This window comes from Dicentrarchus labrax, unplaced genomic scaffold (genome assembly GCF_905237075.1).
Source record: "Dicentrarchus labrax unplaced genomic scaffold, dlabrax2021, whole genome shotgun sequence".
Taxonomy (NCBI): domain Eukaryota; kingdom Metazoa; phylum Chordata; class Actinopteri; family Moronidae; genus Dicentrarchus; species Dicentrarchus labrax.
In genome coordinates, this window is record NW_026136715.1 from 5312637 (window position 1) to 5340149 (window position 27513).

Genomic DNA, 27513 nt, shown 5'->3' on the forward strand with positions numbered 1-27513 from the left:
CGTGTGTGCGCGCCCAGCCATCCACTTTACGCACGCACATGTGGTGGAAGTTATAATTAACTGTCGCTGCGTAATTTGCCAAAAGCTTATATTTCCATAATTCTCTATTAAATAGCTTCCAACTTAAATATGCATTCATTATTTGGCTGTGTTAATGATACTGAAAAGATACACTGGATATGAAGTTCTAACTGTCCTTAGCTCGGATCTGGGAACACACACATAAGATAATTCTCTCCAAACACATTTCTGGTGATTGCAGTCTTTAAGGACTGTAATGTAGAAGCAAAGAACTGAAAAATGCCCTCCAGCAAGAGTTTTACTGTTTTTCTTGTTACTGCCAGAGCTCCCTGTCCACTCTGGCTGTAGGTTTCACTCTGATGCAGTGACTCATCATAATCTCATTGCACAGGTGGGCTGAAAATCTTTCAGGCTTAACTTCCACAAGAGTCAGTGATGGGACCTTTAGTCTTCATATGGTTGTCTTGGTGACATGTCCATGAATTCAGGGCTGTCTTCACTGCAGCAGCTGGCAAAAACTTTTCTTAAAAAGACATTGACTTAAAATTCATTAATCTCCCCTATTATTTCCCTGAAATCTAATGTGGCAAATGTTATTGGTAATGGGATTTTGGGTGTAATGCATTTATCACTCAGCCTACACCGCTGTATGATGCACTTGTCTGTCACCTTGCACTGCATTAAATCAACAAGTCATCCAAAGTGTCCTGTGAGAATATTGACAAGAGATTAGAGATGTGAGCACATCACCTCTGTCCTTGTGTCACTACAGGCTCCCCACAAAGCAGCAGATCAATTTTGACGTCCTTCCTCTGACTTACAAAGTGCTACATGAGCGGGCACCCTCCGTTTTTAACCCACAGGAGCCCAAAATCAGCAAGCTAGATGGACAGATTGTACTACCAAGTTGTAAGTGTTATAAAGTAGTTGTAAAGAAGGACACCAAGAAAAGCTTTTTTATGTTTGTGTGTCTTACAGGTCTGTGAATCAGGGGCGAATCTAGAAGAATATTCATTGGGTATCGAGATTTTAAGGGGTGACAGAATGATGTGCTGGTTTAATGGCATTTCCAAAAACAGTATTTTTTCATTGAGTCACTTAATTTAAAATGTGGCCATAACAGATCATTAAAGTATATGTGTTCATTTAAATTTTTTTTACACGTTATTTTAAGAATTAATCTCAATGAATGTGTTCAATTTTACAGCATTTGACACCAAGCCGCCACCCCTCTAGATCCGCCCCTGCCATGAATTCCCAATAATGTCCTAGTCCTAAAAGAGGCAGATGTTTAATTAGCGCCCCTCCAATTAATTAATTCAAATTGATTGCAAAGTTATATATTTTTAGTCAGAGCTCAGCAGGTCAGTTAAACATACAATTGTGTAAAAATTGTCCTTTACTGAATGTTGTCTCCCCCCCCCCGTCTTCACTCGTCCTATCAAATAAAGGTATAAAAAGCCCCAAAAATAATAATAACAGTTTCTAAATGTGTTCAAAACCCACAAAGACATCCAGCTTGAATGTTAATTCTCGACATTGCCTTACAAAAAAACAAGTTTAAATACAAATCTTAACTCAAGGTCCACTTACTATATTTCTCCTCAGAATGTCCCAGCTGCATCTCCTCCCTCATGACCTTCATCCGATTGAATTTGCTCAGCTGTTGTGGAGAGTACAGTATTTATAAATACTTCATTCATAAATAATAGGAGTTATAGTTGTGGACAAACACTTAATAATGACCTTTTATCTGCTTACAGCTACATTATAATGTGTTGTGAGCTATTTATTAGAGGATTTAAAGTATCCAAAGGTTTATTTGTCACATAAAGCAATATGTGTAAACAGGGGTGTCGGACTGGGGGAACAAGGGGGGATGCAGAATACAAAGATGTGGGGAGGGGCCCCTATGTACAGGGTCCAGAATAAAACTTGAGACTCACCAAAGTATACAAATTTAAGATAAAAAATATAAATATATGTTAAAATGTTGCAATTTTAAAGATACACTGCACAACAAAAAATTTCACACTTTCTATTTCAAATATGCAATATGCAAAGGTGTTTACATATCATTTATAAATGCTAAATAGGGTTTAAATAAAGTAGATAGATAGACAGACTTCAGAAACCTTGTTTTAATTATTGGCTTTGTAAAGTGTGCTTTGTGCTATTAAACTAAAATGAGCCTCTATCCTGTAAACCACATTTGGTGTTGGGTATTCATTTGCTTTCTCATTAAATCCATGCGTATGAATGAAGCCTTTTGATCTTTGTGGCTGAACAACAACAAATCATTAGGGTTACAATGTTGAAAGTGATAAAATGGTCGAATTTCAAACAGCCAACAAGCAAATGGATCTGAACCCTGACACAATCAGCCTGTGCCAGTACACGGTGTGGTGAAAAGTGTTTCACATATAAATGTTTTAAAACAGAACATATTGAGAGCATGTTGTCAAGTGCAGCTTAACGTCAACACATTTCAGGTGCATGAAAAAATTGATTACCAGTAAAATGAGTGCCGTTTCTATGTCTACAGAGTCACTGCCTGTTCAGTAAACACAAAGTTGCCACAGCATCTATCTATCTATCTATTGTATATCTAATAGCCTACATCAGTTTAGAATCTATTAAATAAATGATTTATTTGCTACTTGGATTGCATATTTTTAGACCCTTGTATGCAAATGTGCAAATCTGACTTCAATCGTCAGAGACTGTGTTGTTTTGGGCATCAATCCATCTGTAAATGGAAGACAATCCCAGTATATCACAACCACAACCTGAATAGCTGCCATTTTGTGAGATTTGTGTCATCACCCAGCTCTGACAAATGGTTTAGTACCTAATGTTGTGCATGTCAATATGTTTCCATGGTGATAGAGTTTTCAGGGCTGAGAGGTGATGGCTTGCAATGTGCCAAGAAACCCCTTCCCTTGGAAATTTTACATGGAAAAAATGTTTTCCAACTGTTATTTAAAGAGGAATGTCTGTTTACTGACCCAAGGCCTCTTTACAGAGAAAACTTAAAACCCTGACCTAAAGTTGTTATTATTATTTATTAAAAATAATCCTAGGAGCTTCAGGTTACATTAACCATGAAGATTAAAAACATGATCCACAAATCCACCTGCTTGTAAAGAGAGCAATGTTGAGAATTAAAGTTCCCAAATGGTCATTATGTACCACAAACAGAAACAAAGGATCAACATAATGTGCTAGTATTTAAAAGATCAGTGATCATGTGACAACAGGGTGCCTGGATCCAGTGGGAACAGGGCGGAATGTCACCTGGCGGGACATCTGGAAGTCGATCAAGTTCTTGATTCAGGGAGTCTACCATCCAACTCGTTCACATGGGACAAAGTAGGAACAGCTGCATGTTCCCCTGTGCTCCAAGAAAGGGACCCTCGAACACAACCTGAGCAGCTGCTCCAAGGCACTGAGCAAGGGGCGCCATCGCTGGAGACACAACCAGGCCAACTCAAGTCCATTGTGGAGGCAATCAGCAAGTGGGTCAACATCAAAAGATGCATCAAGGAAGTAGAACAAGAACTGCTCTGATGGTTTGCTTTCCACTAGACAGGCTACTACCACAGACTGGGCGATGACAGTTGACCTGGAGAGGCAACTGAGGATTCCAGCACACAATATCCAGTCCTAATTGAGACCAGACATCATCTTGGTCTCAGAGGCCACAAGACAGCTTATCTTGTCCGAGCTAACTGTGCCCTGGGAGGAAGAGGATGGAGGAGGCGCAGAGAGCGAAGTACGGGAGCTAGTGGGGAACTGCTGCAGGAACGGGTGGAGGACCAGGTGCGTGCCAGTGGAGGTGGGCAATCCCTTAGCAACCGCGGACATAACAGGACAGAGCAGGAGAGCCATCAACAACAATGTGGAGGCGGCAGAGGCCTGATCGACCTCGGCATTAGGGGTACACAAAACATTCATGCAAATTTACTTTAGCCCTCACAAGCATACTGATTGTGTAGATTCTATTTGAATGAAGTGATTTCACTGCATTCTGTTGTTTTAAATCCCGGTGGTGACTCAGCCTTTACCGTGCGGTCACCACATGTTCCAGTTTGTCCCGGTTTGTCCTGGTTTCAAGCCGGGTGTCCCTAGTCCTGACAAATATCTGTAACACACTAGATTGTCACGACTGTTCTGGGTTTTCACCACAATTAGAAAAAATAATAATGGGTACCCGGATAGCTCAGTGGGTAGAGCTCGCGACCTGTGTACCAAGACTGAGTCCTTGCTGCAGCGGCCCAGGGTTCGAATCCAACCTGCAGCCCTTTGCGGGGTGTCATCCCCCCTCTCTCTGCCCCCCTTTCCTGTCTATCTATAGCTGTGACTACAATAAAGGCAATAAAAGCCCCAAAAATAATGATAATATTATACTTGTTTTCAGCGCTTATACACATTTATCATGTTCTCTCCCACTACCTACAATAAAACCATGAACAATTCATGATGTGTCTGAATTCATACATACACATACTGAATTGTATGTGTGTGTCAATTGCTGTCAAGGCTGTCACTAGCATATGAGTGGTTGTTGTTATTGTACACAGCAACAAAAATACTGCATTCATTGTGTCCATGCTGTTGAAAGGTGTTCGGTGTGCTGAAATAATTGTCCCCCTTGTGTCCATGGTTCACTTTTAAGGGTCCCAGTTTGGAGGTTTCAAAAAATTGTCACCCTACTTTACTGGGGGTTATGTGCCAGATTTTGTCTTGGTCGGTTGTAGGGACTACCTGGAGTCTCTACTGGTCGCTTGGCAACCTTACACAATCTTAGAAGGAAAGCTAATAAGCGTATTTCTCAAAATGTTGAGCTATTCCTTTAAGTAAAAATTGTAAACAAGACTGAGAGAGACTACATAGTGATGCTGCTACTTTTACCTAAGTAAAATATCTGAGTACTATATTCCACCACTATACAAATCCAATCTGTCATGATGTGTGTTATGTGTCAAAAGTTCCCATTTTCAAACTGAAACAAATTATCCCACAGACTCCCATTAGCTCAGAATTTCTTACAGGGATCCATATTGGAAATGTGTGATTTATTCAGTGGCATACAGCTATCTGTGCAGCACAAAATTATACTGGCAAGAATAAAGCCCATGATCACTGTCAAAATCTGTCATTTACTCTCTCACTGGGTTCACTCCTAAAATTAGTAGAATATGAATGCTTGCTCAGTTTTTTCATTTTTATGTAATTGTTATTTTGATTAAAAAAATTACGGCAAATAGATCAAAAAGAAACAAACCTCCAAAAAATCACCAACATATCTCATCTGAAATAATTGTTCTCTACCTCCCAACCTGCCAGCCCTCATTGACACTGCCTCCACTCGCAGAGCACTGACCTTAGCACAGGACTACTGCCACCCCCTCAACCCATGCCTCACCCTCCTCCCTTCAAGCCGCAGACACAAAAAACAATCTGCAAAAAAACACGCTTTGGGAGGAGTTTGCGCCCTCAGCTATAACTGCTTTAAATAGCCTGGGCACACTGTAATAGACTTGTGTTGTTGTAATGTTCTTGTTTGTATATACCTTGTTTTTAATGTTATTTTTGTGTACAGACTGTGGAAACAAATTCCTCTCTGCAGAGGGCAATGAAGAATTCATCTGAATGTGAATTATTAGGGTCTAAATGCAGTGCAAAATCTCTCATTTTAGATAATATTGAGCAGTCTTTCTTTCTGTTTTTTAGGAGGACCTTGTTGTCCTCAGTGGTAGTGACAGCTGCTCCTTGGGGTCCTCGGGCTGAAAAGTACTTCACCATGGAACACGCATAACAATATCTCAAGAACTCATGTGTCGCAGTCTGAGTTGAAGTTCGGTAATTCAATGATTAGAAAACCAGCTAAAGCAATTTCACATTAATGTTTTACCTGCCCCCCTTTAGAAATGACATTTTTTTAAACAAATGCAGTCTATAGGGGACTCAGATCATTTTATCAATTGAAAAGGACAAATAAAAAGAGAGGGAAAAAAATCCAGACCCATCACTGGGTCTTGATAAAAAGAGCAAGTCTCTAAGGAATTTAATTAGTGGTCAAAAGGAGAGTATGTACTCTGCATATAACACACTGATGATGTCGGACAGCCCTGTCGCACATAATGAGCTGCTTTGGTAATCTTCAAAAAGCCACAGTCTCATTTTTACGAAGTCATTGTATATACTTTTACACTAATTAAACATAAATCCAAAGTAGCGCATGTGCCACTTTTCAAAGCAGTGAAATAGGCAATGGGCCAGAGGCAATCAGAGATACGAGCTGTCAGTCACCAGCAGAGGCAGCCGCTATCCTTCACAGGGATATTTCAACATTTTGTCTGAGAGATTTCTTGAGTTTGAATAAACACTTTTGTATATTTGTCTTGATTTCTTGGCCTCAGAGGGGCAGCGCAACCAACTGTGAACACAACATTGACATATCATCACCACTTAGTCTATATGGCAAACATGTTAGCAGACAGTTTAGCTTATTTAAATAGACAGGAGATAGACATCACAGTTGCTGGCAATCTGATGAATATAAGTCTAATATTTACTCTCCTTTTAAAAACCCTAACATTGTTGTTTAGTGTTGAGCAGATAGTGTACAGGTGGTTTTACAGAGCTTTTTTTTGTTGAGAACAGCCACCTGCTGCTGGAAACAGGGTTGACAGTAATTATTAAATGCATTATTCTGATTAGAGCAGCTTTAAAGTGTAACTGAAACCCTAAATTCTGCTAGCTCCCTCCCTCCCAACAATTTTTTAAAATTGTTTGTTGTTTGGATACGAAAGCTGCCTTCAGATCAGCCAATAGTGAAATTCAACTGCACTTTCCAGGTTTCAACCAGTAGGGGGAGATTGATATGCATATTTCTAGCACTAGACGAAGAATTCGGATACTATAAAATGTCAAGATTTTGATCGATCAACAACATGATCAAATACCCATAAATTGGTTTTCAGCTGAAAAAAGAGGTTTAGGGATTTAGGCAGGTGCGTGTACTTTTTCAAATGTGAATTTAATTTATTCCCACAGCTACCAATTTAGCAGTATACTCGGAACGAACTTGCCAAACTAGAAATGCAGAAATGCACATGGCACCATGTGTGCCTGCGCCTTCTTTTGAAACTGATTTATCCAATGTCGCTCGGCAATCACATTGTTTTTCTATCAAAAACATATTCGCCAAACTTTGCTCTCACAATAGGAATAATAATAATGAGTAATAACACCTTAACACCAGCAGCTACCTGCTCCAGCTATTTGTTAATTAACTTTCCCCATTGGTTTGGTTTCTTGTTCTAGGAATTCACACCACTGATGTTGCAAATACATCTTAATTCTATGTTAATTCTTGCATTGTTGAGGGAAAAAAATGTAATTATAAAATGGGTTTAGAACGTTCTGGTCGCTTTGAAAATTCACACCAAATAGAATAGATATTTTATATAATAAATATAATATCCTCACACTGAGATAAAATGTCTTACCTTTTTATACACAGAGCTCTAAAAACCCAGTAATGACCTCCAAAACTAAAAGTGAAAAGTAGTGTACAATGGAGCCCATACAAACAAAGGTAATACTGACAAAGTATTTGAAAACTGGAAGAAAAGTGTAGCAATTCAGATTGTGGCATATAACAAGGGGACAATAAAGGCATAACTATTATATTATACATGTCTTTGTCTCTTAAAAAGTGAACCTAATTCCAAAGTAAGAAAGAAGAAGTGACTTCTGTAGTTGATCTTGTGTACATGCTTAAAGACATGTCACTCATCTCTCTTTCATTTCAAAAGCGGTACAAAGACACTACATCAAGAAAAAAAAACCAACCTTAATGATTCATCCAGCGTCAATTTTGACAAATTGGAAATGTAAAACATCCTAATAAGATAAGACTGTGTGAAGAAAACATTTAATGAAATAGTTTTGCGTGTTTCCTGCTAATGAATCACCAGTTTCTACAGATGCAAAGTTTTAATTAAAATCAGTGGTTTCTTCTTTTTCAAGAAAATGTGCAACTTTTCCTGCTCAGTGTGAGGTCGGGTTCATTATACCACCATGGTTCACAGTTACAGCTACAGTGCTTTTGTTGTCAACTGATTAAAATGTCAAGACACACACAACCTGTATAACACATGCATCAGTTCTAAACCGTGCTAAGAATACCTTTCAACCTTTTGATGGGGAATGTTGTGCTTCTCATCATGTCATTGCCACAGTGCAGATGTGGTCCTTAATCAGAGGCGGCCTTGGAGCTCCTCCTGGAGAGCTGGGATAGAAAATGTCCCCGACCACAGCGCGATTGCATGTTCAAAATAATCACGCACCCAAAGTACACCAGCCTCAGCTGGCCTCTGAAGTGTGGCCCATTCTGTTCCTCTGCCAGCACAGAGCTGTGGGTATTAGCGGCACACTTCAGCATCCGCGTGTGTCTTACAACCGAGGGCTTTCAAATCCTGCATTACTGATTCGTCTCAAAACAAATAGTCAGTAAACAAGAAGTCAACACAAATCAAAACAACCTCTGATGTGAAATAATGTGATAGATCAGTTTTATATTCACAAAATTGATTTTCACTGGCATTGTCATCCTGTCATCCAGATGCATCAGCATCACTATACACTTCATACTGTATGTCTATACTATGAATGAAATTCAGTGCCCATTATAAAAAAAACATCTGTACAAACAAATCCATGCAACATTTTATATTTCAAAGCATCCTAATATTTTTGTATCTTCATCTTTCTAAACTGTGACTAATAATGAATAATCACTGCTGTCTCAGTGGTAAGCAATATGTACTCTGTAGAGTATAATTCATATCATTTCAGCACGGGCCCTCTTGAACTCGTGAATGAACTGACAAATCAACCCAAAGAGCTCCTGAGAGTCTTGATCCGCTGGTTCTCCGAATTTAACCTTGACAAGAGAAAAACAGGATTAGTTGTTTGGAAATGAAAAACTGTAGTCTGACATAAATGACTGACTTTCTGCTACCTCAGAACTTATACAACACATTTAACAACTAAGAACTGCAATCACTTTCATTAGTGAATGGTGCCTGGCTCGTGCATATTCATCTTAATAATATTCTTTTGATATAATTCACTCATATACTTCCTCAGCATGCAACCCATTCCTTGAGTGCACTTATACAATGAGGTAGCTATGCACTGCTGAATTAATACTTGTACCTAGGTGGTTCAGGGTCACTGGCTTGAAAATGTTCATAATTCTTAAGTCAAACTTCATCACAAAGGGTCACAGTGGCTAATGTGTTCTAATTGACTGTTTGCATGCACAGGTTTAAATTCAGGCTGCAGCTATGTGCCGTCACTCTCTCATCATTTTCTTTACACTTTATTATGTTTAAGGTTAGATTTTCAAATGCCATTAGGATCTATACTTCCTTATTCCGTTTATATGTTTACTGAAATAAATACATCCTCCAGAAGACACACAGGATGAGCTCATTTTGCTTTGGCTGAGAGTAATTTTACTATAGCGAGATTCATTACAGACATTTTAAAGACAGTTTGACATCTTGGGATATATGCTTATTTACTACTCTCACATGTGTTTGGTAAATATGCAGCTGGAGCCAGCAGCTGGTTAGCTTAGCCAGTGGAGACTTCAGGAAGTCACTGCCAAGAAATAGGCCAGCACATGACTCCATCACGGTTGATGAGCTTTAAAGGTGCTGGTAGAAAGATTTTGTTACCCTTGGACAGATGGGGGGTCTGTCTCACCCAGTTTCTGGTCTTTATGCTAAGCTAACCTGACTACAGATGTGATAAAGAGTGGTATGAATCTTATCATCTAACTCACAGAAAGAAATTCCTTTATAATTAAATATTCACAGCCACAGCAGATTTGTATGTTTTGGACAGACTGAGGTTTTCTGGCGGCAGAAATAATGTCCTTGGTCCATGGCCGAGTCAAACAACTACAGTTTCAGGGTGCATAAGCCTCAAAGCCACATATACCTCTGCATGATTAAATTTAAACAAAAAAAAAAGAGAGCCTGACAAATCACTTATTTAACATCACTCAATTGGCCACAGTTAGCTTGGTAACAGCAAGGTGGTCATTTTTATCACTGGGGCTGACGTGAAGGCAGAGCTCCGAGGTTGAACTTGCTTGTTTATTTGACAGTTCATTTAAAGGCCAATTACATGGCTGCGACACCAATGCACATGCCCAAAAAAGTCACAGGATTTATTTCCATCGTGGTCTCTATTGTAGTTAAATGTAGAGGTGAGCATGTTCTTGCACGTTCTTGGAGTGGAGTACGGCATTAGTGGCACATACAGAACAAATTCATCTCAGGCAATAACAGGCATTATAATTTATAATTCATATCTTACAGTATTAAAAGTTTAAAGGCAAAATGATTAAATTAAACTAACAAATAATGAAAAAGGTTTTTAGATATTATTTAAAAGATACTTTAATTAATCACTCAGCCAGTCTATAAATGATTACACTGACAGTGTAACACCTATATTGTCTGTGAACAGTCTCTAAGTGCTTCCAAAAGCTCACTATATAATTGCTGACAGTGAAAATGTTTGAATTACCATGTCTTCTGACATTTCTAAAAGGTTTACACAGGTGTATGGCGCCTGTTTTTCAAAAAGTCCCTGATAGCAGGAGGGGGGTGTTAACTGATTATTAACACCTGTTCCCTCTATAATATATAACACTCTCACATCAGATGTGCAAATCGCATTATTTGCATACTTTCCACGCCTCATTGTTTTCTTTGCATGTTAAATATTTGCATGCCTTTTTTACAAACACATCCTGCGCAAACGGAATCAATGTTATTCCACTGTAACAAGTGAGGATGAGAAGGATAATGAAATTGACTGCTGGTTGCTTTGGCTGCATGTGTATCATAGCATAGTGGGAAATGCTAAGCTACAAAATTCAGAGCTCCGTCATCTCCACGCCGGTGATTGACATTCTAGCAAAACACAATTGCAATAATATAAAATATGTTTATACAATTCCTACATACTGGTATTTTAAATCTGCTTTAAAAACGATCTATTATATTTCCATATAGATGCTAAACAGGGAGGGTTAAAATGAAGCAAAGCCAAACATATCTGGTGTTAACTTTTATAGATACAAATGAAGTTACAAGACTAGATACTGAAATGTTCAACACAAGCATATTGTGTCATCTTTAATCTGCAGGGTTGAGCTATTTACTTGAAGAAGGAAGATTAAAAGCACCTTATCTGCAGTCGCTGAGCTGGAATCGATTTTGTTCTATCCTGTCTTACGGACGTGGTGTATTAAAGATATGTATTATGTGAAGAGAAACTGGTAATGTGACGTAGTTGTCAGCTTTTAGTGGTATGACAAGGCGTACATAAGAGACTCTTTTTGAAAAATCTATCAAATTCTGAGAAATTAGAGAGGATATGTTACAGCAACGCACGTTACATAAAATGTCTCCTTCTATTTGATACTTTTTTTAAAAACCCTGCCTCCAGAGTAACAACTACAAAAAAAAGGCCTTTCAAAAATCAGCCCCCCAAAAATTTCATGAGCTCCTTCTATGTTTAATAAATTTGCATGTTGGCTATTCAAGGGCATCATTATAAATTCTCCTCCCTGTGACAAGATGTGAGTAAATGTGACGCCTTTTCCCCAACCTGCTGCTCCCTTGCACGACACCACAGTCAGTCTCTATCATTTTCTCCAGTGCTCCTGAAGGGGTTTATTGTATATGCAGGAGGTTTCACACAGACAGTATTAGAAGGGGGTTCTCCATGCAGTGAATTCAGAGGAGGAGGAGGGGACGCAGGTGGAGCTGGAGACTAAGGATTGGGCTTTGTCCATCTTCAAATGCCACTGGTCTGATTTTTGACTTAACCAGGAGGAGTGATGCTCGATGGCACTGAAGACGACACGGAATGGACTGATAGGGATGCAACATTTAAGGAAGTACATTTCAAACTTAATTATTAAAGGTAATAAAAAAATCTGAAATATATGTATATATATATATATATATATATATATAATATATAAAATATCGAAGTTTCGCTGGTCCTACTTTGATTTAAATATGCAGGGATGATTCCTGGTGATTAAAAACAACTCCTACCCTGAAGGGGACACTACAGTTAAAGGTCAAATTGTTAAACTTTAAAAGGCCACAGCCACCACACCACCAGGCTGTTTCCAATAATACTAGTGATCTATGTTAAGAACAAGGAATAAGATTCACTGTAACCAAATAGTTAGACATTTTGGGACATACACTTAGATTGGAGAGGCTGCCCCCCCAAGAAGAATGTCTATTTAAAAGCTGTTTTCATATGTACAGTATGATTATTCATAAACCAACCCAAATTGAGAGGCAATGCATTGGTTTTAAATGCAGTTGTAACTATACTAAAAAATACCTGTGGGCAAAGATACCCCCAGGAGTCATTTTGATTTTTGATAGCTACAAATGGCATAATTTACATAACAAAAATTATCTGATTGGTTTGTGGAAAAGGATCTTTGTTTAATGTTAATTCAAACAGGCTTCTTTAATTAGGGATAGATTTAAAGTAAACAAAAAATACTGTAGTTCTGTTTTAAAAAGAGGTGGAAAAACAAAGAGGTGACTCAATAATAGTTTATTCTAGGGCTGCACAATATGGTAAAAACATTGTATTGCATTATTTTGATATTGCGATATGATTCAGGATTAGTGAATTATCATTTTGTGATGGAATTTGAACTTTAAACAAACTTAAACTTAAACTAATCTGTATGAAACAAACATGTTTTTTTATTATCTGGAGAACAAGAGTTGTAGACCAGGGCACGTCTGCAGCACTACAGTACTTCATTATAATGCTGTTTTGTCACACATTGTATCTTTATCAAAATCATTGCAGCTCTTGCAATTTGCATATTGCACTTGGCCATATTGTAATATTAATAATGTTTTGATGAATTGTGCAGCCCTAGTTTATTCTTCACTAATCTTGTGTTTTTGCTGTTAGATTTAACTGTAAACTAACAAACATGCTAGGAGCAGTATAGCTATAGCTATATACAATTGAATGTAGGAAACACATAGACATCAGCTTTACTAGCATTTGCTGGCACAGTTTGAGTTACGTGTGGGTGGGCATCTTCTCCCATCTTACTCCTCTTTGCTTTCTTGCTAAGAGTCAGATGAGAAAACAGACACCACTCTACACATAATACAAAGCTACAGCCAACAGCCACTCTGAACTTCTATAGCTCTGAAATGAACACATTTATCTTGTTTGTTTCCTCTGTACAAAACTCAAAGAGTAGAAAAAAACAAGTTATTGATTTACAGGGGAATTTGTTTCCTGGGGAGACTCAAGAAAGTCATACAGGCTAGCTATTTCCCCTTGTTTTCAGTCTCTGGGCTAAGCTAAGCTGGCCAGCTACTGGCTGTAACTTCATATTTACTACTCTCATCTCACCCTCTGCAAGAAAGCAAGTATTTGACATTACCTCACCCCTGGTTGATTTCCCTTGCAGTCAAAAAGAGAGATTCTGAAGAATATCCAGAGTTTTTTCTGTGCACTTGCTTTATAGCACAGTGACTGTGTACACCACACCCCTCGTGTGAAAGTTGTGTAAAAAGTTTACAGTGCACAGGAATCTAATTGTGGATCTAATATAACACAATTCCCTACCAGGCCTAAAGCTCACAGCTTGTGCTATAATATCTTGGTGCTCAAACACAGCAGGACGGGTAAGTGGACTCTCTATGATGATGGATTGTCCATAAAGATATGGGAAAGGTGAGAAAATAGGCCCTACTTTCGTATTGATTGTTTTTGGTGGGGACTCTATGAAAAAAAAGACATAGCACCTGTTAAGATGTCAAAAGTAGTCTTGAGCTCTATAAACCTAATCTAACCAGGTTAGTGAGCAAAGAAAATGTCCCCCTTTAAAGACAATGTGATAAAAGAATACACAAGGACCAGTGGCTCCACTAAATCTGATGATATGTGTGACAGAGGAATTTTCTTTATGAGAGGCAAAAGCTTAAAGGAAAGCACAGCTCTCAGACTGAGAGTCCAGAACTTAAATCATAAATAGTGGACGTATGAATGAATCCATTGTTACATTTAAATACTAAATTGAAAATGAGAAGTCTCTAAATGCAAAAGATGACTTCAAATACAGTATGAACTACTCTTCCACAAAACCAATCAACCAAAGAACTTTGTGGTATGTGTCCTCGCAGGCTTGTATATTGTTTCTTTTAAAAAAACCACATCAGAAACCTACCGGAGGTGCTCTTCCAGCTTCTCATTTTTAATCTTTTGTAGACCATTCATCGATATGACATCACACATTAAGGGTCAAGATGAACTTGTCTCTCACACTCTCTGGCTAAAGGCGACAGCTACAATTGCTCACCAATCCTGAAGAAAAAGGAGTCTAGCATTTTTCAAAGCTGCAAATCAGTGGTGCTTGCTGTTAAATGATGTGGAGGCCATATACACTGTATATCAGGTGCATTATGTCCTTGTGTAAGCCCTGTGTAGGACACCTAGTGAACAAGAAGTAACCTTGGGGACTGCTGAAATATATGTACTCCCCTAGTGGGTCGGGGAGATACGATGACAAATTATTGAAGAGGGCCATCTATACGCTACTGGAACGGGGGACAATCCATCTCTGAGGCTGTACAAAAGAGATATTGAAATAATAACTCAGGGATTACCAGTATGACAGAGTAGAGTTTCTTCATCTCCTCACACATCTTCGTCAGTGCCGAGAGATCCGTTTTGTATTTTTCAATTGCCATCTGGGGTATAGAGAGAAAAGCACAGGGAACTCCTGGTGAGTTTGTTCAATCATTTAGTCCATCTTTGCTCAAACTTTACTGTTATCTCTTTGGGGTTAAACTCTGCATGGCCTACATTCACAACTGGGATGGAAACCAAATATGCACTGTGTGGTCTTCTAAAGGTTTAGAATACCTTCTGCAATTTATCTGTGAACTGGATGCAGCTGCATGCAGGTAAATGCTGTACATTTTATTTATTTATGAAGGAAGACATAGAAATGTTTGGTCACAGACAGCTGAAGATCTGTTTGGTAGCAGTTAGGGGTGTAACACAAAGAAGGTTTGAACATTAGGGGGGAAACATATCACTTAGCCCAACTGCAGGAAGTTGAGAGATAATAGATTAAATAAAGTCGGAGTATCTCGGAATTTTATTTTATATTTTATAAAGATCTGAAAAGCTCTCATTTTGCAAGCACTTTAGAGACAGTCCCTAACTTCAGCTCCTCAGTTTTCCATCTACTGTCCAGTCACCAAAGGAGCAGACTTCAATATGAGTTCATGAGGAAAAAATAACAGCTGTGCAACATCAGTCAACTTTATCCTCCCTCTGCCCGACAGATCTCCTGAAAACTGATGAAACATTACTCAGGATGAAACTCACTGAATGTCTGGGTATCAAACTTTAAAACAGCTCAGGGTTTTAAGCCAATGGCCTGTTTGTAGATATTTTGGCAAATCTGCATCATGAAAAGTCATGCTGCTTTTGTTAATACCAGTTCCTGTTTGCACAAAACAAACAACAAACACCCGGATTACTTGATACAAAAGAAAAATCTGATGAATATGAGCCATGATCTTAAGTCATAGAAAAAGGAGCTCCTTACTATAATCTTTAAACAGAATTAAGTGTATCCTCAATGGACATCAGAGCTGCAGTCACCACTGTTAAGAGTGTGGTAATAGTGCGTAAATAAATAATAAACACAAGATTTACTACTTCACCTTCAGTTCTCTCTCGAAGTTTGGCTGTTGAACTCCTGCATTTCTCTTCTTGGACACTTTCCTGTACTGAATGACTTTCTGCAGTTCATTCTTCAGGACTGAAGCGACACACACACACACACCTTGGTTACCATCCATCATATTTGACCACTGAAGCAAATAGCTGCTTTAAATCAGATGCTGTCTCCTGTGTGATCTTGTGATGCGCCGTATTTGTGCTTGTGGCAACTGTTTGTAAGTCATCATACAGACAATATATTGGATTGAGCCCATATGTTCCCTAGACAATGAGATCATGCTGTTTCAACAAAGTATACTGAAACTACAATTACAGAAAGATCTAGTAGATGTTACTATCACACTCCCTCACAGATAACTTGCGTTGGCACAAAAACAGTAGGATCTGTATTACAGTGATCTCAGCAGAATCGAGAACAACCGTCTTTAGAAGCAGTAGTAAAATGCGATCTACTCACCATCTACTTCTGCGGTCAGACCCTTGATGGAAGCTATCCAAAAGAGAGAGAAAAAAGAGGTGACCCACACAGAAAATACACGTTTCACTTAACAGACCTCAGTTTTCAAAGTACCACCACAGATTTTTTTCAGCTTTGATCAAATCTTGATTAGCAAATACCTCCAGGGACAGTTTCAAATTCTGCCAACTCCTGGGTAAAAGTGGCCAAGCACGGTTCATGCAACATGATCTGCTCCACAAGGGCATGGAGCAAGGTGAACTTCCTGTCTCTCCCACGGAGCTGGGAGAGCTGGGGATGGAGAAAACACAGAGTGAAAAAAGGGCAGGACCTACTAACCTGCAGTCCCCCACACGATCACAGGGACTTACAACATAAAGGAAATGTGACAGATATGTATTGTTATATCTGTATGTGTAGCTTGCTCGCTGAAGGCCAGGGAAAGAATACAATGAAAATGTCTAGAATCTGTTTATACATGTATTGATATTTTTTCGACATCCATGGTGTTGTGCATTTATAACTTCAACAAAGGTTTACCTTGGATATTCTAACTTTCACTATCACCTTACTGTGAGTACTAATATAAACTCCTTTATCAGTACCTAAATGTCACAGTTAAGTGGTATTTATTTAATTGTTCTATTTTTCATTATTACTCATAAGCCTTGTTTCCAACAAATTGTATTACAAATTTTAACCGAATTTTGAGTAAATTTGCGAAAGAAAATGTTTATTTCCATAAGATGTGATTATGTGATTATTAGGAGTTGGTTCATCAAGATAAGCAGTAGCTGGCGCCAGTACTCCGGTCGGAAAACCAGAGGAAGAAAGCGCAATTAAAAGATGATGTGATTAAAAGAGAGCCATTCAAACTTTAAATGGTCCTTAAATAAACCTTAAACATCAGAACTTATTCGGAAAAAGTGTAACCATCTCCCATTAAGCACATTAACTCATTTTTTTTTAACTCTCAAGCAAACTCAATCAAAAAGCATAAAAAAATACATAGATGGAAACGTGGCTATAGTTACTGGTAGTGGCACCAGTAAATGTGACTCACTATTTGTATGAAATGGTAATTAAGACTCTACAATTCAAGCCATGTTGCACTTCATGGTCCCATATAATTAAAATGCAAGAGGAACCTCTCTGATCCTGTGAAAGAACTCATGGTCTTTTTCTAGGTTATTATGTTGTTTACCAATTTAAGGCCCCGGCCAGCCTCTGGGGACTATATATACAAGACATGCAAGTATTGATGCTCACAAGTGAAAAGCAAGAATCAAAAAAAGATCTAAGAAAGACTCAATACATTTTTCTTGGAAGCAGTTGGCCATTAATTTGAGGAGAGTCTGTCTCAAGCAGCAACAGTTTACTATTCTCAATTAGACCTGGAAACACCTCTGAGGGAACATGAGGCCTCAGCTTCATTAAATGGAGCAGAGGACGTTTTACTTCTGTGCCAGGAGCACTGCCCCTTAAACCTTCCCAGTAGAGAGACTTGCACACAAACGAGGTTCAAACTAAATTCAGAGCAAGGCAGAAAAAACTCTGGCAAACCCCAGATAACACTTAAAACTATACATCCAATAACTACTAAACCTTAAAAGGAATAGTTCAACATTTTGGGAAATAGACTTATTTGCTCTCTTGCCGAGAGTTAAATAAGAAGATTGAGAATGCTCTCATATGAAGCTACAGCCAGCAGCCAGTTAGGTTAGCACAAAGACTGGAAACAGGGGAAAACTAGCCTGGCTCTGTCCAAAAGAAACAAAATCACATCTGAAGGTCACTAATTAACATGTTATGTTTTGTTTGTTTAATCTATACAAAAACTGAGGTGTGAAAACAACACATTGTGGTTTTTACAGGATTATGTGCTGGACTATTTCTTCGCTGGGTGTAGTGTATGGCGACTCCAGGAAGTCACTGCTCCCGGCCAACAATTGTGGATTTAAACAGCCAAAAAAACCAACTCATTGTTGAGCCTTAGAAATGCTGGGTGGTGGATTTTGCTACCTTTGGACAGAGGCAGAGCTAACAGTAACCCTCCCCCATTTCCACTTTATGCTAATCTAACCGTCTCCTGGCTCCAGTTTTATAAACACCAGAAAGATATGAAAAAGGTATCAATCTTTTCATCTACCTCTCATCAAGAAAACCAATAAGCATATTTCCCAAAAGGTCAAACTATTCCTTTGAATAAACCAGAAAACGGGATCAGATATTTTTGCACTTAACGGAGGCTCACTTCATCCATGAGTGGCCACCTTTTGTGCAAAGTTTAATTTCTCCTGTGATGGCAGGAAGTGACACAATCACATGTCTGTCAAAAGGACTGTGTCAAAGATCTGCGTGAGTGAAAGCTGAGAGAAGCCCTGCAGTGTATATCAATGAGTAGTCTTATTAGCCTAGTGCTGCAACTCAATCAAAGGTCAGGCAACAGTGGTGGAGTCGTACTTTAGTTAAGGAGGAGAGGCGGAATCCCTTGGCCTTTTCCTTTCTGGCGTTCTCGTTGAGGTAATTGCCAATGGCGAGGAGGTACTCCAGCACGGAAACAAATGACCTGGAGTTGTTCAGCTGTGTGCACATTCTGATCTTCTGGTTAATCAGCTGGAAGATAAACACAGGGGCACAGAGCAAAGTCATTTTGTTTTGTAATCCGACCGCATACAGGCCCTCGCATTCATTTCTCTTCACAACAACTGTGAAATTTAAGTGGAATAAGACTGAAGCTTGTTTAGGGGCTCTCTGTGCTGACAAAGCTGAAGACAAAAATAACTCAAGGCTTCAGAATTTTACATTATAAAGATAAACAGCCATCTCACAACACCTCATTTGACCTCATAAAATGAATAATCATGGCTTGGTTGTCTGGCAAGCCTATTATTTGGTATGCAATTGTCTCAAGTACAAATATCCCTCAAGAATATCGCACAATTTTCCTGTTTAATAACCAGTTCTGAACAGACCCTGTTGAATATGGATAGAAATCATACTGAAAAGAAATGAAAGTGGGATTTAAGGTTTTGCCAATGGTGTGTTGGAGGAAAAAGGAGTTGATGCTATGGGAATCGTAGTCCTTGACAAAGAGTTAGCTTTTCCAAATAAGGTCCATGCCAGCCAGCAACAACACTCCCACCATATGCTCCTGTTTTAAGAATAACTTCTCTAAAACCTACCAGTGGGAAAGCCTTCATTACACAGAAGAGAATGCAGATATCCAGCTACATCAAATCTACTGGCTTTGTGCAGGACCATCTGTACTATCATGGAAAACTACTGTAGTTTTCATAAAACATAATGAAAACAGCTCAGCATGCCGTGTAACTTGCTTTTAGACCGCCATCTCAGGTATCGAAGTTCAATTTTACTGTCAAAAAGAAAAGTGCAATTATTTTAAAACAAATTGTTAGCATTGTGTCCAATACCGCTCGTTCCTTTAAAGGTCCAGTGTTTAACATTTAGGATCTATTGGTGAAAATGTAATATAATATTCAAAGGTATGTTTTTATTCAAGTATAATCACCTGAATATATTAATTGTTGTGGTTTTGTTACCTTAGAATGAGAGAGTTTCTCCTTCGCGCTTGGAAGGGGAGGATGAACCGAGACCACTAGATGCCACTAAATCTTACACACTGGATCTTTAAAGTCACAATGTAATGAAAAATATATTTTCAAAATATATGTTAAAAAAAAATTATATAAAAACCCATCACCTTCCTGTAAAATGTTAAAGTATTTTGGATGACTCATCTTGAATTTAAAAGCATTTGCCAAACTACACAGTCTCCATCATGTCTGTTCTCCTGTAAAATCCAAAAATTCTATTTCGAAAAACACATATGATTAAACCTAAATCTCACCTTTGTGTTATTGTGGACTTATTTCTGACCCCTGATGGTAAAGTGTGGAAAACACCCACTGGTACTTGACTTGGTATGATTTTTTGGGGGGTTTCCACTGTCCACCATGGGAAACAGTGAGCCAATTCTACACTCAAACACACAGTGCGGCAAACAACACAAAGGTCAGATTTATGCTTGGTCAGAAGGGTTTTCAAACAATATTTTTTAGTTTTACAAAAAAAAAAAGCTAACTAGTTGGTTAGGCAAATGCATGTCTGGTTATCTTTCGTTAAAGAGCAGTTCACAGCCACTACCCTACTCTTTCCTATGGGAGCTTCTAAATGGAGTCCAATAGTTCTACAGCCCAGTACCCCAGAGCTTTGTATCACTCAATCCACACTCACTTTTCCAATCAAACCTGAAGGTTTTGATTTAAACCCCTGTTGTGACTACATCCCGACTACATTTTCTGCTTCATTCGAAAAATGTCACATTAAAAAAGCTAAAGATGCTCTGACTTCCATTTCACTGTGACTTTAATTTGAAAACAGAGGTACGAATAACAAAACTGCTGAAAAAGCTACATTTGGTTTTATCATTCCGTACATCAGAGCTTCAGGGGATGCCTCCCTGTCCAGAGCTCTTCTGCCTGTCTACTGCATCACTGGCTTTGGTTCTGTGTCCTTGCCTCTCTTTATTTATATTTGGAAAACGGTTTCACAGAGAGCACCGCAAACATTTTAAAGAAGGAGTCGGGCTGATAATGCAGAGTAAAACCTGTCATTGTCATCGGCAGTGAAACGTAGCACCAACAAGCACATTGTAGGTGAGAAACATCCCTCAGGTGGTGACTTCTCCATTTTCTCTCCTCAAGCCCTGTCTGTCAGGTGATGGGTAAATCCTTCTTAATGTTTGGGCTTTGAGAAGTCTGTCGTGTCAGAGAATCAAAGGATTTAGAATATTCTGCAACAGAGAGGACCCTAACCTCTTCATGTTTGAACACATTGTATTGTGAGACAGTGACACGGTATGCTGTGGACAGTAGATTAGAAAGCAGTTTGTCACAGAGTACCTGCACGTAAATACCAACGTTTGATCGAAAAGTGACCTTTTTTTTTTAATAAATCTAAGTTAGAATGCAGTTGAAAGAGAAACAATATAAGGAAGAAAAAGCCAAGAGTAAATTGAAACTTAATGAAATTGCTAATCTTTCTTGTCGAGTCATCTCGCCAGCACACGATATGTTTGTCTCTGTGTTTTAGACAAAGAAAAATTGCTGTCACAGTCAATGGATTACAGTGCCATCATTCTTATCCATTGTTTCTCTTCATTCTCAGACAGTCAGCAGACAAGAGATTAGGACTGGAGCACTGATGCTGAAAGGAACAGAAGCTTGAGAGAATCACATAAAAAAAAAAAAAAAAAAAAGAAAAAACGACAGAGAAGCTTGGAGGTATTCTTGTCTGACTGCAATATCTTCACACCCTGCAGTCCCCAATGCCAATAAACAGCAAACCTCTATAAGAGTGTTAACGTTTAGTCTGACTAATGATGAACCTGAAACGTCTACATACTCGCACTGCACAAGCCTTAAACATTTGGCTGTGTGTGTAAGGCTTAAGAAAGTCCTAAAATAAGCTTAGAAAGAATATACTGTATATTTAAATTGTAACTTAGTGGCATTTATTTAGTTTTACCTTTTTATTTAAAAGTGCTTTTCTTTGAAGAGAGTCCAGAAGTTTGTTGAATGAAATTATATTCCTGAATTCTTCCACAGTACTCTCTAGTGAAAACCCCAAAGTGGGTTCTCACTGATAAAGATAAAAATTTCATATGCTTTACACCACCTACAGAAAAATTGAACTTGATTTGATTAAGATCCATCTTTTGTACTCCGTCAAATGAAGAGAGGTGTCTTAAAGTGCCTCTCATGCCTTTCTGTTTTCAAGTCTCTTAACCAACCAGCAAATAGAATAGAAACTACTTCACCCACCACTTCAAACATAAAGCTCAAACTGGAGGGGAAAAAAGCTTTCGCGTATTAATGTCAGTTTGTCCCCAGATGGTCTTTTCATTTATGTCTAAAGCCATGATGTGTCTGAACATTAGCATTTGCATTACAGAATACATTTGCATGTTCGTGTTTCACCACGTGCTGTGCAGACTGTGGTTTTACCCTTTTTCAGCTTGGGATGGGACACACTTTAGAAACATCTGATTCGACCTTTGATTTGACTCCGTAGGTGATCGAGTAAACTCACAGGCTGCAGGTCGTTCATGCTGATCGGGAGCTCTCTCAGAGTCAGCAGCAGGTCGAGTTGTGTGCTCAGGTAGGGGATGTTGCACATCTGTAGAAGGGGAAAGGTGTGAGCGTAATAGGCTGAGTGTATACAGGACTGAGTGCAATTATCACATCATCACACAATCTATTACCATGTGATTATTCAGAATTATTTAAAAAACAGTGCTGCAGGGAGTTGAGATACAGTCGCTGGATGGCTGCAGCTTGCTTTCACAGACTCAAGTTCTTTGGCGAGATTACCTCAGGCAAAAGTAGAGCGGTGCGGGCCTGTCGACAGGCTGATTTAATAGAGAAACTGAAGGCTTGACACCTTGAAACGATTGGCTGAGCTGCCTAGTCGACCTTTGAGTCAGTGCTAACCTCTAATAAATCACTCCACATTGTCAGACCGTTTCGCTCATGCTCAGGTACTATCTCCCAAAAGGCAAAGGGCACTTGGTCTGACGGATGGTTAAGGAGAGATATTAGGATTAGTGTTAGAAATCAAGGCCATGTAATCATTTGGCTATTTATAAAAATAAATTGTCCCAGAATGTGTCATCCTCCACACTCTCAAGCATCGTTCTCCTCATCTTGTCACATTTTCTGACACATTATAAATTTCTAATGGGGAGGTTAACAGATCACACTGATTCCATGCCAAGGTAACGCTGTTATAATTTAATTCCTCCTTGGCTAAAAATGTATTCGCACATTAATCTCTGCGTTTAAAGTAATGACAATCTCAGACATTTTTTAAGACTTTTTTCTCAGATCCATAATATTTTTGAGATATAAAAATACACTTTCGTAGAATTTCTGCTTTGGTACAGCACAGGATTTAAGTTCCCAGTGAAAGCATAACAGGCAGTGTAGTGCCAAAAATAATAGCCTGCAAAGCGCTAGATTTGGATTCATTTCATGTTAAGGAAAAGGTCAGTGCTCCATCACTAAAATATTGATAGTTTCTCTTTAATGGTAAACAATTTGTTTCCAGATGCCACTCTTGTGTCCTCTGCAGACAAACTGAGAGGAAAGATATTACTGTTAGACAGATAACTCAATTTTCACCTGTCTAAAGGAAAACAAGACATAAGTATCTTTAGCCATGCTAGTAGCTCAGTGAGGCTGATAATTGGCAGAGCTGTACATTAGCAGCATGCTAACTTGCTCACAATGACAAACTGATGTCATAAGGTCTAATGTTAACCATCTTCCATAGTGTGCTAGCATGCAAACATTTGCTAATTAACAATAAACACAAATTACAGCTGAGGCTGAGGAGAAAGTAAATGAGATTTGCAGGTATAAACTTTGACCTGATGATGAACCATCAGACAGACATTGCCACCCCTAGAGCCACACTGCTGGCTGGACTAAGAAAGCACTACATGCAAAGCACTAGCAGACCACACATATTGTTAATAAAAGGGTATATACAGTGCGGTACAGACAGCAGCTGAGGTCGACTATCCTGTGCGGCACATGGAGGACAGTTCAAGTGGTAACAATGCTAAAAGTTGTTCAACTGTGATGATTCATAAGAAATGTGTCAGCCCTTTCATTTTCTTTAATAATTTAATTGGTTTTAGGGGGGAAATGTGTGGAATGGCTGAAAATTGCAGAACATTAGATTATTATTTTTTTATTCCAAAGACTGAGCAATCATCTTAGGAGCTTCAACTGATGCAATTTCAGTTTCTATTAAGTGCAATATTTGAATACCTACCTTAGTTGGCGGCAATAAAAAGGACTGATAGTGATTTCTATTTAGTAGCATTCAGGCTGACTGCTGTGAAAGCATGTGCCTCTAGAAGTATGTTTCCAAAGGCGATACCACACTGTTTCTTACATATGAAATCCCTATATATCCCTCTATATCTGGTGTCAGATATTCCTGAAAAACACTGTAGGCTGATCCTGCTGTTCATCTGTTACCCCTCCTGCATCCTTTAGCCAACCGCACACGGGTCAGATGACTGCCAAGCATGCTGGAAGGTGATAACCAGATGAATGCAAAGAGCTTGTCATGACACCCACAGTGTGTGAATGAGGAGGCAGGTGAATGTAGACTCTACAAGCCCTTTTTAAAGAAAGTGCTACATCAGCGCGAGCTGCGTTAGATTCTGCTCGGGTCACGCTGTCACAAGGCAAATGCAAAGGAAGTTGCCATCTTAATTCTGGTAGTCATAATTCTGGCTTGTAAGGGGCAATACAAACTGTACCTCCATCATGTACTGGTCCACAATATGCAGTTCTGTCACAGGGCCCTTGTGAGATTTGTACATTTCCACATCATCCATGGTGGGGACGTACCTTAAACATAAAAGCAAACATAATATGTCAGTAGCCGTACTAGTTTTTAAAATACTTGAAGGTGACAATGAGTTTTGGTTATCTCACATGAAAAGTTCCTGTATTTCTTTTTTCCAACTTCACACTTTGAGTGTTATAACACTACCTATATTTTTATTACATTTTTAAAACTCTGATGTTGCTCTTTTCTCCATGAATATTTAATGTGATAGGAGCCACGTTTTTAGGCACTTTAACAGTCTTCCATTGTGACTGAATTTGTGAATAAAACTCCAAGCAGGTGTAGATCAGTCAGTAGAGGTGAGAGGAAAATCTAACCAATGAGCCTTTTCTTTTGGAACACATTAGCTATTTGGCACATCATAAGAATAAATTACATTAAATTAATTAATTAAGTAACATACAGTAAAGATTAAGTCAAGTAACTGCTTGATTGCACCGGGATCGCATCAAGGCTGCGACGCAGCTGCCTTGGCTGATTGCAGCCACTCAAGACAATGCTTGTGATTCCACCAGACACACCGCAGCATGTTTCAGAAGCAGCAGAAACAGCATAGAGAATCCTGTCAACAAAAAACCCTGAGTCGTAAAAACGGACAAAAAAACGAAACAGCTACATAGCTTGCCCACCGTAGAAGTACTTAAAGAAAGAAATAATGTAAATAATGAAATCTGGGTAAATAACAAAACATGGCAGGAAAAAGGCTCCACATCTGAAACACTCCCGGTGGGGCATGAAGCTGCGTGTAGGATGGACCAACAACAGTGTTACACCTCGCTGTGAGGTGTAAAGGTGTACTCCAGGACCCTGTCACATCACTGGTGTGTGTGGTTACAGGTTGAACCGAGCAGATATCTGTCGTCTGCTTCAGCTCAGAGAGGGCAGCCATGGTGTTAAGGTACTCTTTAAGCCTGGATTAACTGAATGTTTAGCCACTTGGAGGCAGCGAAGACAGGCTGTGAACAGCACTGAAATATTAACACCTCTAAAGTTGATACAGCTAGGTGTTAGTAAATAGTTGCTTACACATCCAGCAGTTACAGAGCACCATTATCATCAATTTGAAGTTGTGTTTGTGTCCCCCTGATAACTGGAAGTCCAATATTCACTCTCCTAGCTCGGTTCTTGGTCTACACCAACTCCTGAGGGAAATATGTGGCTCTTGAGCTGCTAAATGCTCCACTATGTTCACCAGCTAGTTGTTAGCTGTGTCTGTCAGCTGTTTGATAAACTCACCGTACACTACCTGCTCAGCTCCAACCGAAAACCGACACTGACTGTGAGCCAATGCAATAAGGTGGAGGGGAACTGCAGAGTGCACCACAATATATGTGACACATATCACCTTACAATCATTTGATCGAGTGCCATTATAAAAATATTTATCCACTTCAGATTGGAAACAATAGTGCACCATAGTCACATGGTTAGGAATTATCACAAAAATATTCACACATGCAAAAAGAAACGTCAATAGAAGGATTGCAGAGAAGCTTGGTAACAATCACAAAAGTAGAAACTTTCTGAGCTCATGTCTGCAGGTGGCATAGTGAATATTTTATCGTTAAGGGGAAACAGTGCATGCTGGAAATATATAGTGTCTGTATAGTCAGCTGTATATGGATTGGGTTTCAACTGTTTGAACACATTCAGTGGGTATTGATTTGACTAACTTATTCAGAATTGATTGTTTGATTTATTAATAGCACTATCAATGAATAGTAATAATAATTAATTAATTAATAATTTATCTATATTGTAACATTTATTTATTTGCATGTAATGTTATGTTGGTGGGTGAGGACCATCACAGAAAATGACGCTGACAGTGAACAGCTGCAGCTGCTGGCATGGATAATGGCATCGCTGGTTACAGTTGTGCAAACAGAAAGTCTAGGCGAATTAATACATTTAATGTATGCGGTTTTGTTCCTCGTCTGCATATTTAAAATCCAATAGTCCATATGCAAAATATTGGTCCTTATTTATCCAACAGGGGAAAAAAGCATATATACCCATAGAACCGGGTAACGTCACAGCTGGTGATGTTTTTCTTTCTCTGCCACAAATACTTTCCCATTTTGACCTTTACGTCTTTATGTCGTCACATGTTCTGTAATTCCCTCCCTCGGCCGGTCCCATTACATTGATTTCCCATGGCCTGAAGAAAGGCAAGTGATTAAAAGCCAAGTCTAAAGCAGCAAGATGTTGATGGGAACAGCCATTTACTCGCTTGCACTGAATTTGAACCCCGCTCGTCTTAAAGTGGACCTCCTCCTTCTGTCATTTCCGTGAGTTCTGACCGTAAACCAAAGGCATTCACTTTTTCATGAGCCAGCCTATGTGCCACTGGAGGAGCACCGGTCATTAATATTGCAGCACGTGTTGGGAGTGGTTCTTTCAAGATTGTATTCCTCAGGCCTACGCCACAGTGCATTAAAATATATATTATGTTTTCATAGAATAAATAAAATCCTCCACACAGTACATTAGATCACTCTCGCCTTCCAGGAGGTCAGCATCCAAAGCCACTGAGTAAATTGCAGGTAAGAATCAGGAAACATTTTACCCGCTTTCAGTCTTATATTCCTGAGGGCATGTCAATAGTTTCCATCTCCGCAAATAACCAGAGATAAAACTTTTATTAGTAAAGCTGCTCTGGTAAAAGGTTCTGGCATCTGCTCTTTAGTATTAAAACACAGTGAAGAACTGCTATGCAAACTGTG

The 27513-nt window shown here is 39.0% G+C and overlaps 1 protein-coding gene across 1 annotated transcript in view; it reads right to left on the bottom strand.

Moving 5' to 3' along the window:
• Positions 1-8589: 8589 nt before the first annotated feature.
• LOC127377543 (uncharacterized) overlaps positions 8590-27513 on the bottom strand; it is a 30231-nt gene continuing 11307 nt past the window's right edge. Inside the window, exons 10-17 of the mRNA XM_051425518.1 lie at positions 24696-24786; positions 22451-22537; positions 18800-18952; positions 16498-16627; positions 16337-16369; positions 15861-15958; positions 14790-14873; positions 8590-8977 (exon numbers count right to left, since the gene is read on the bottom strand). Coding sequence (XP_051281478.1) covers positions 8876-8977; positions 14790-14873; positions 15861-15958; positions 16337-16369; positions 16498-16627; positions 18800-18952; positions 22451-22537; positions 24696-24786 — 778 coding nt within the window. The 3' untranslated portion in view covers positions 8590-8875. The remainder of the gene's footprint in view (positions 8978-14789; positions 14874-15860; positions 15959-16336; positions 16370-16497; positions 16628-18799; positions 18953-22450; positions 22538-24695; positions 24787-27513) is intronic.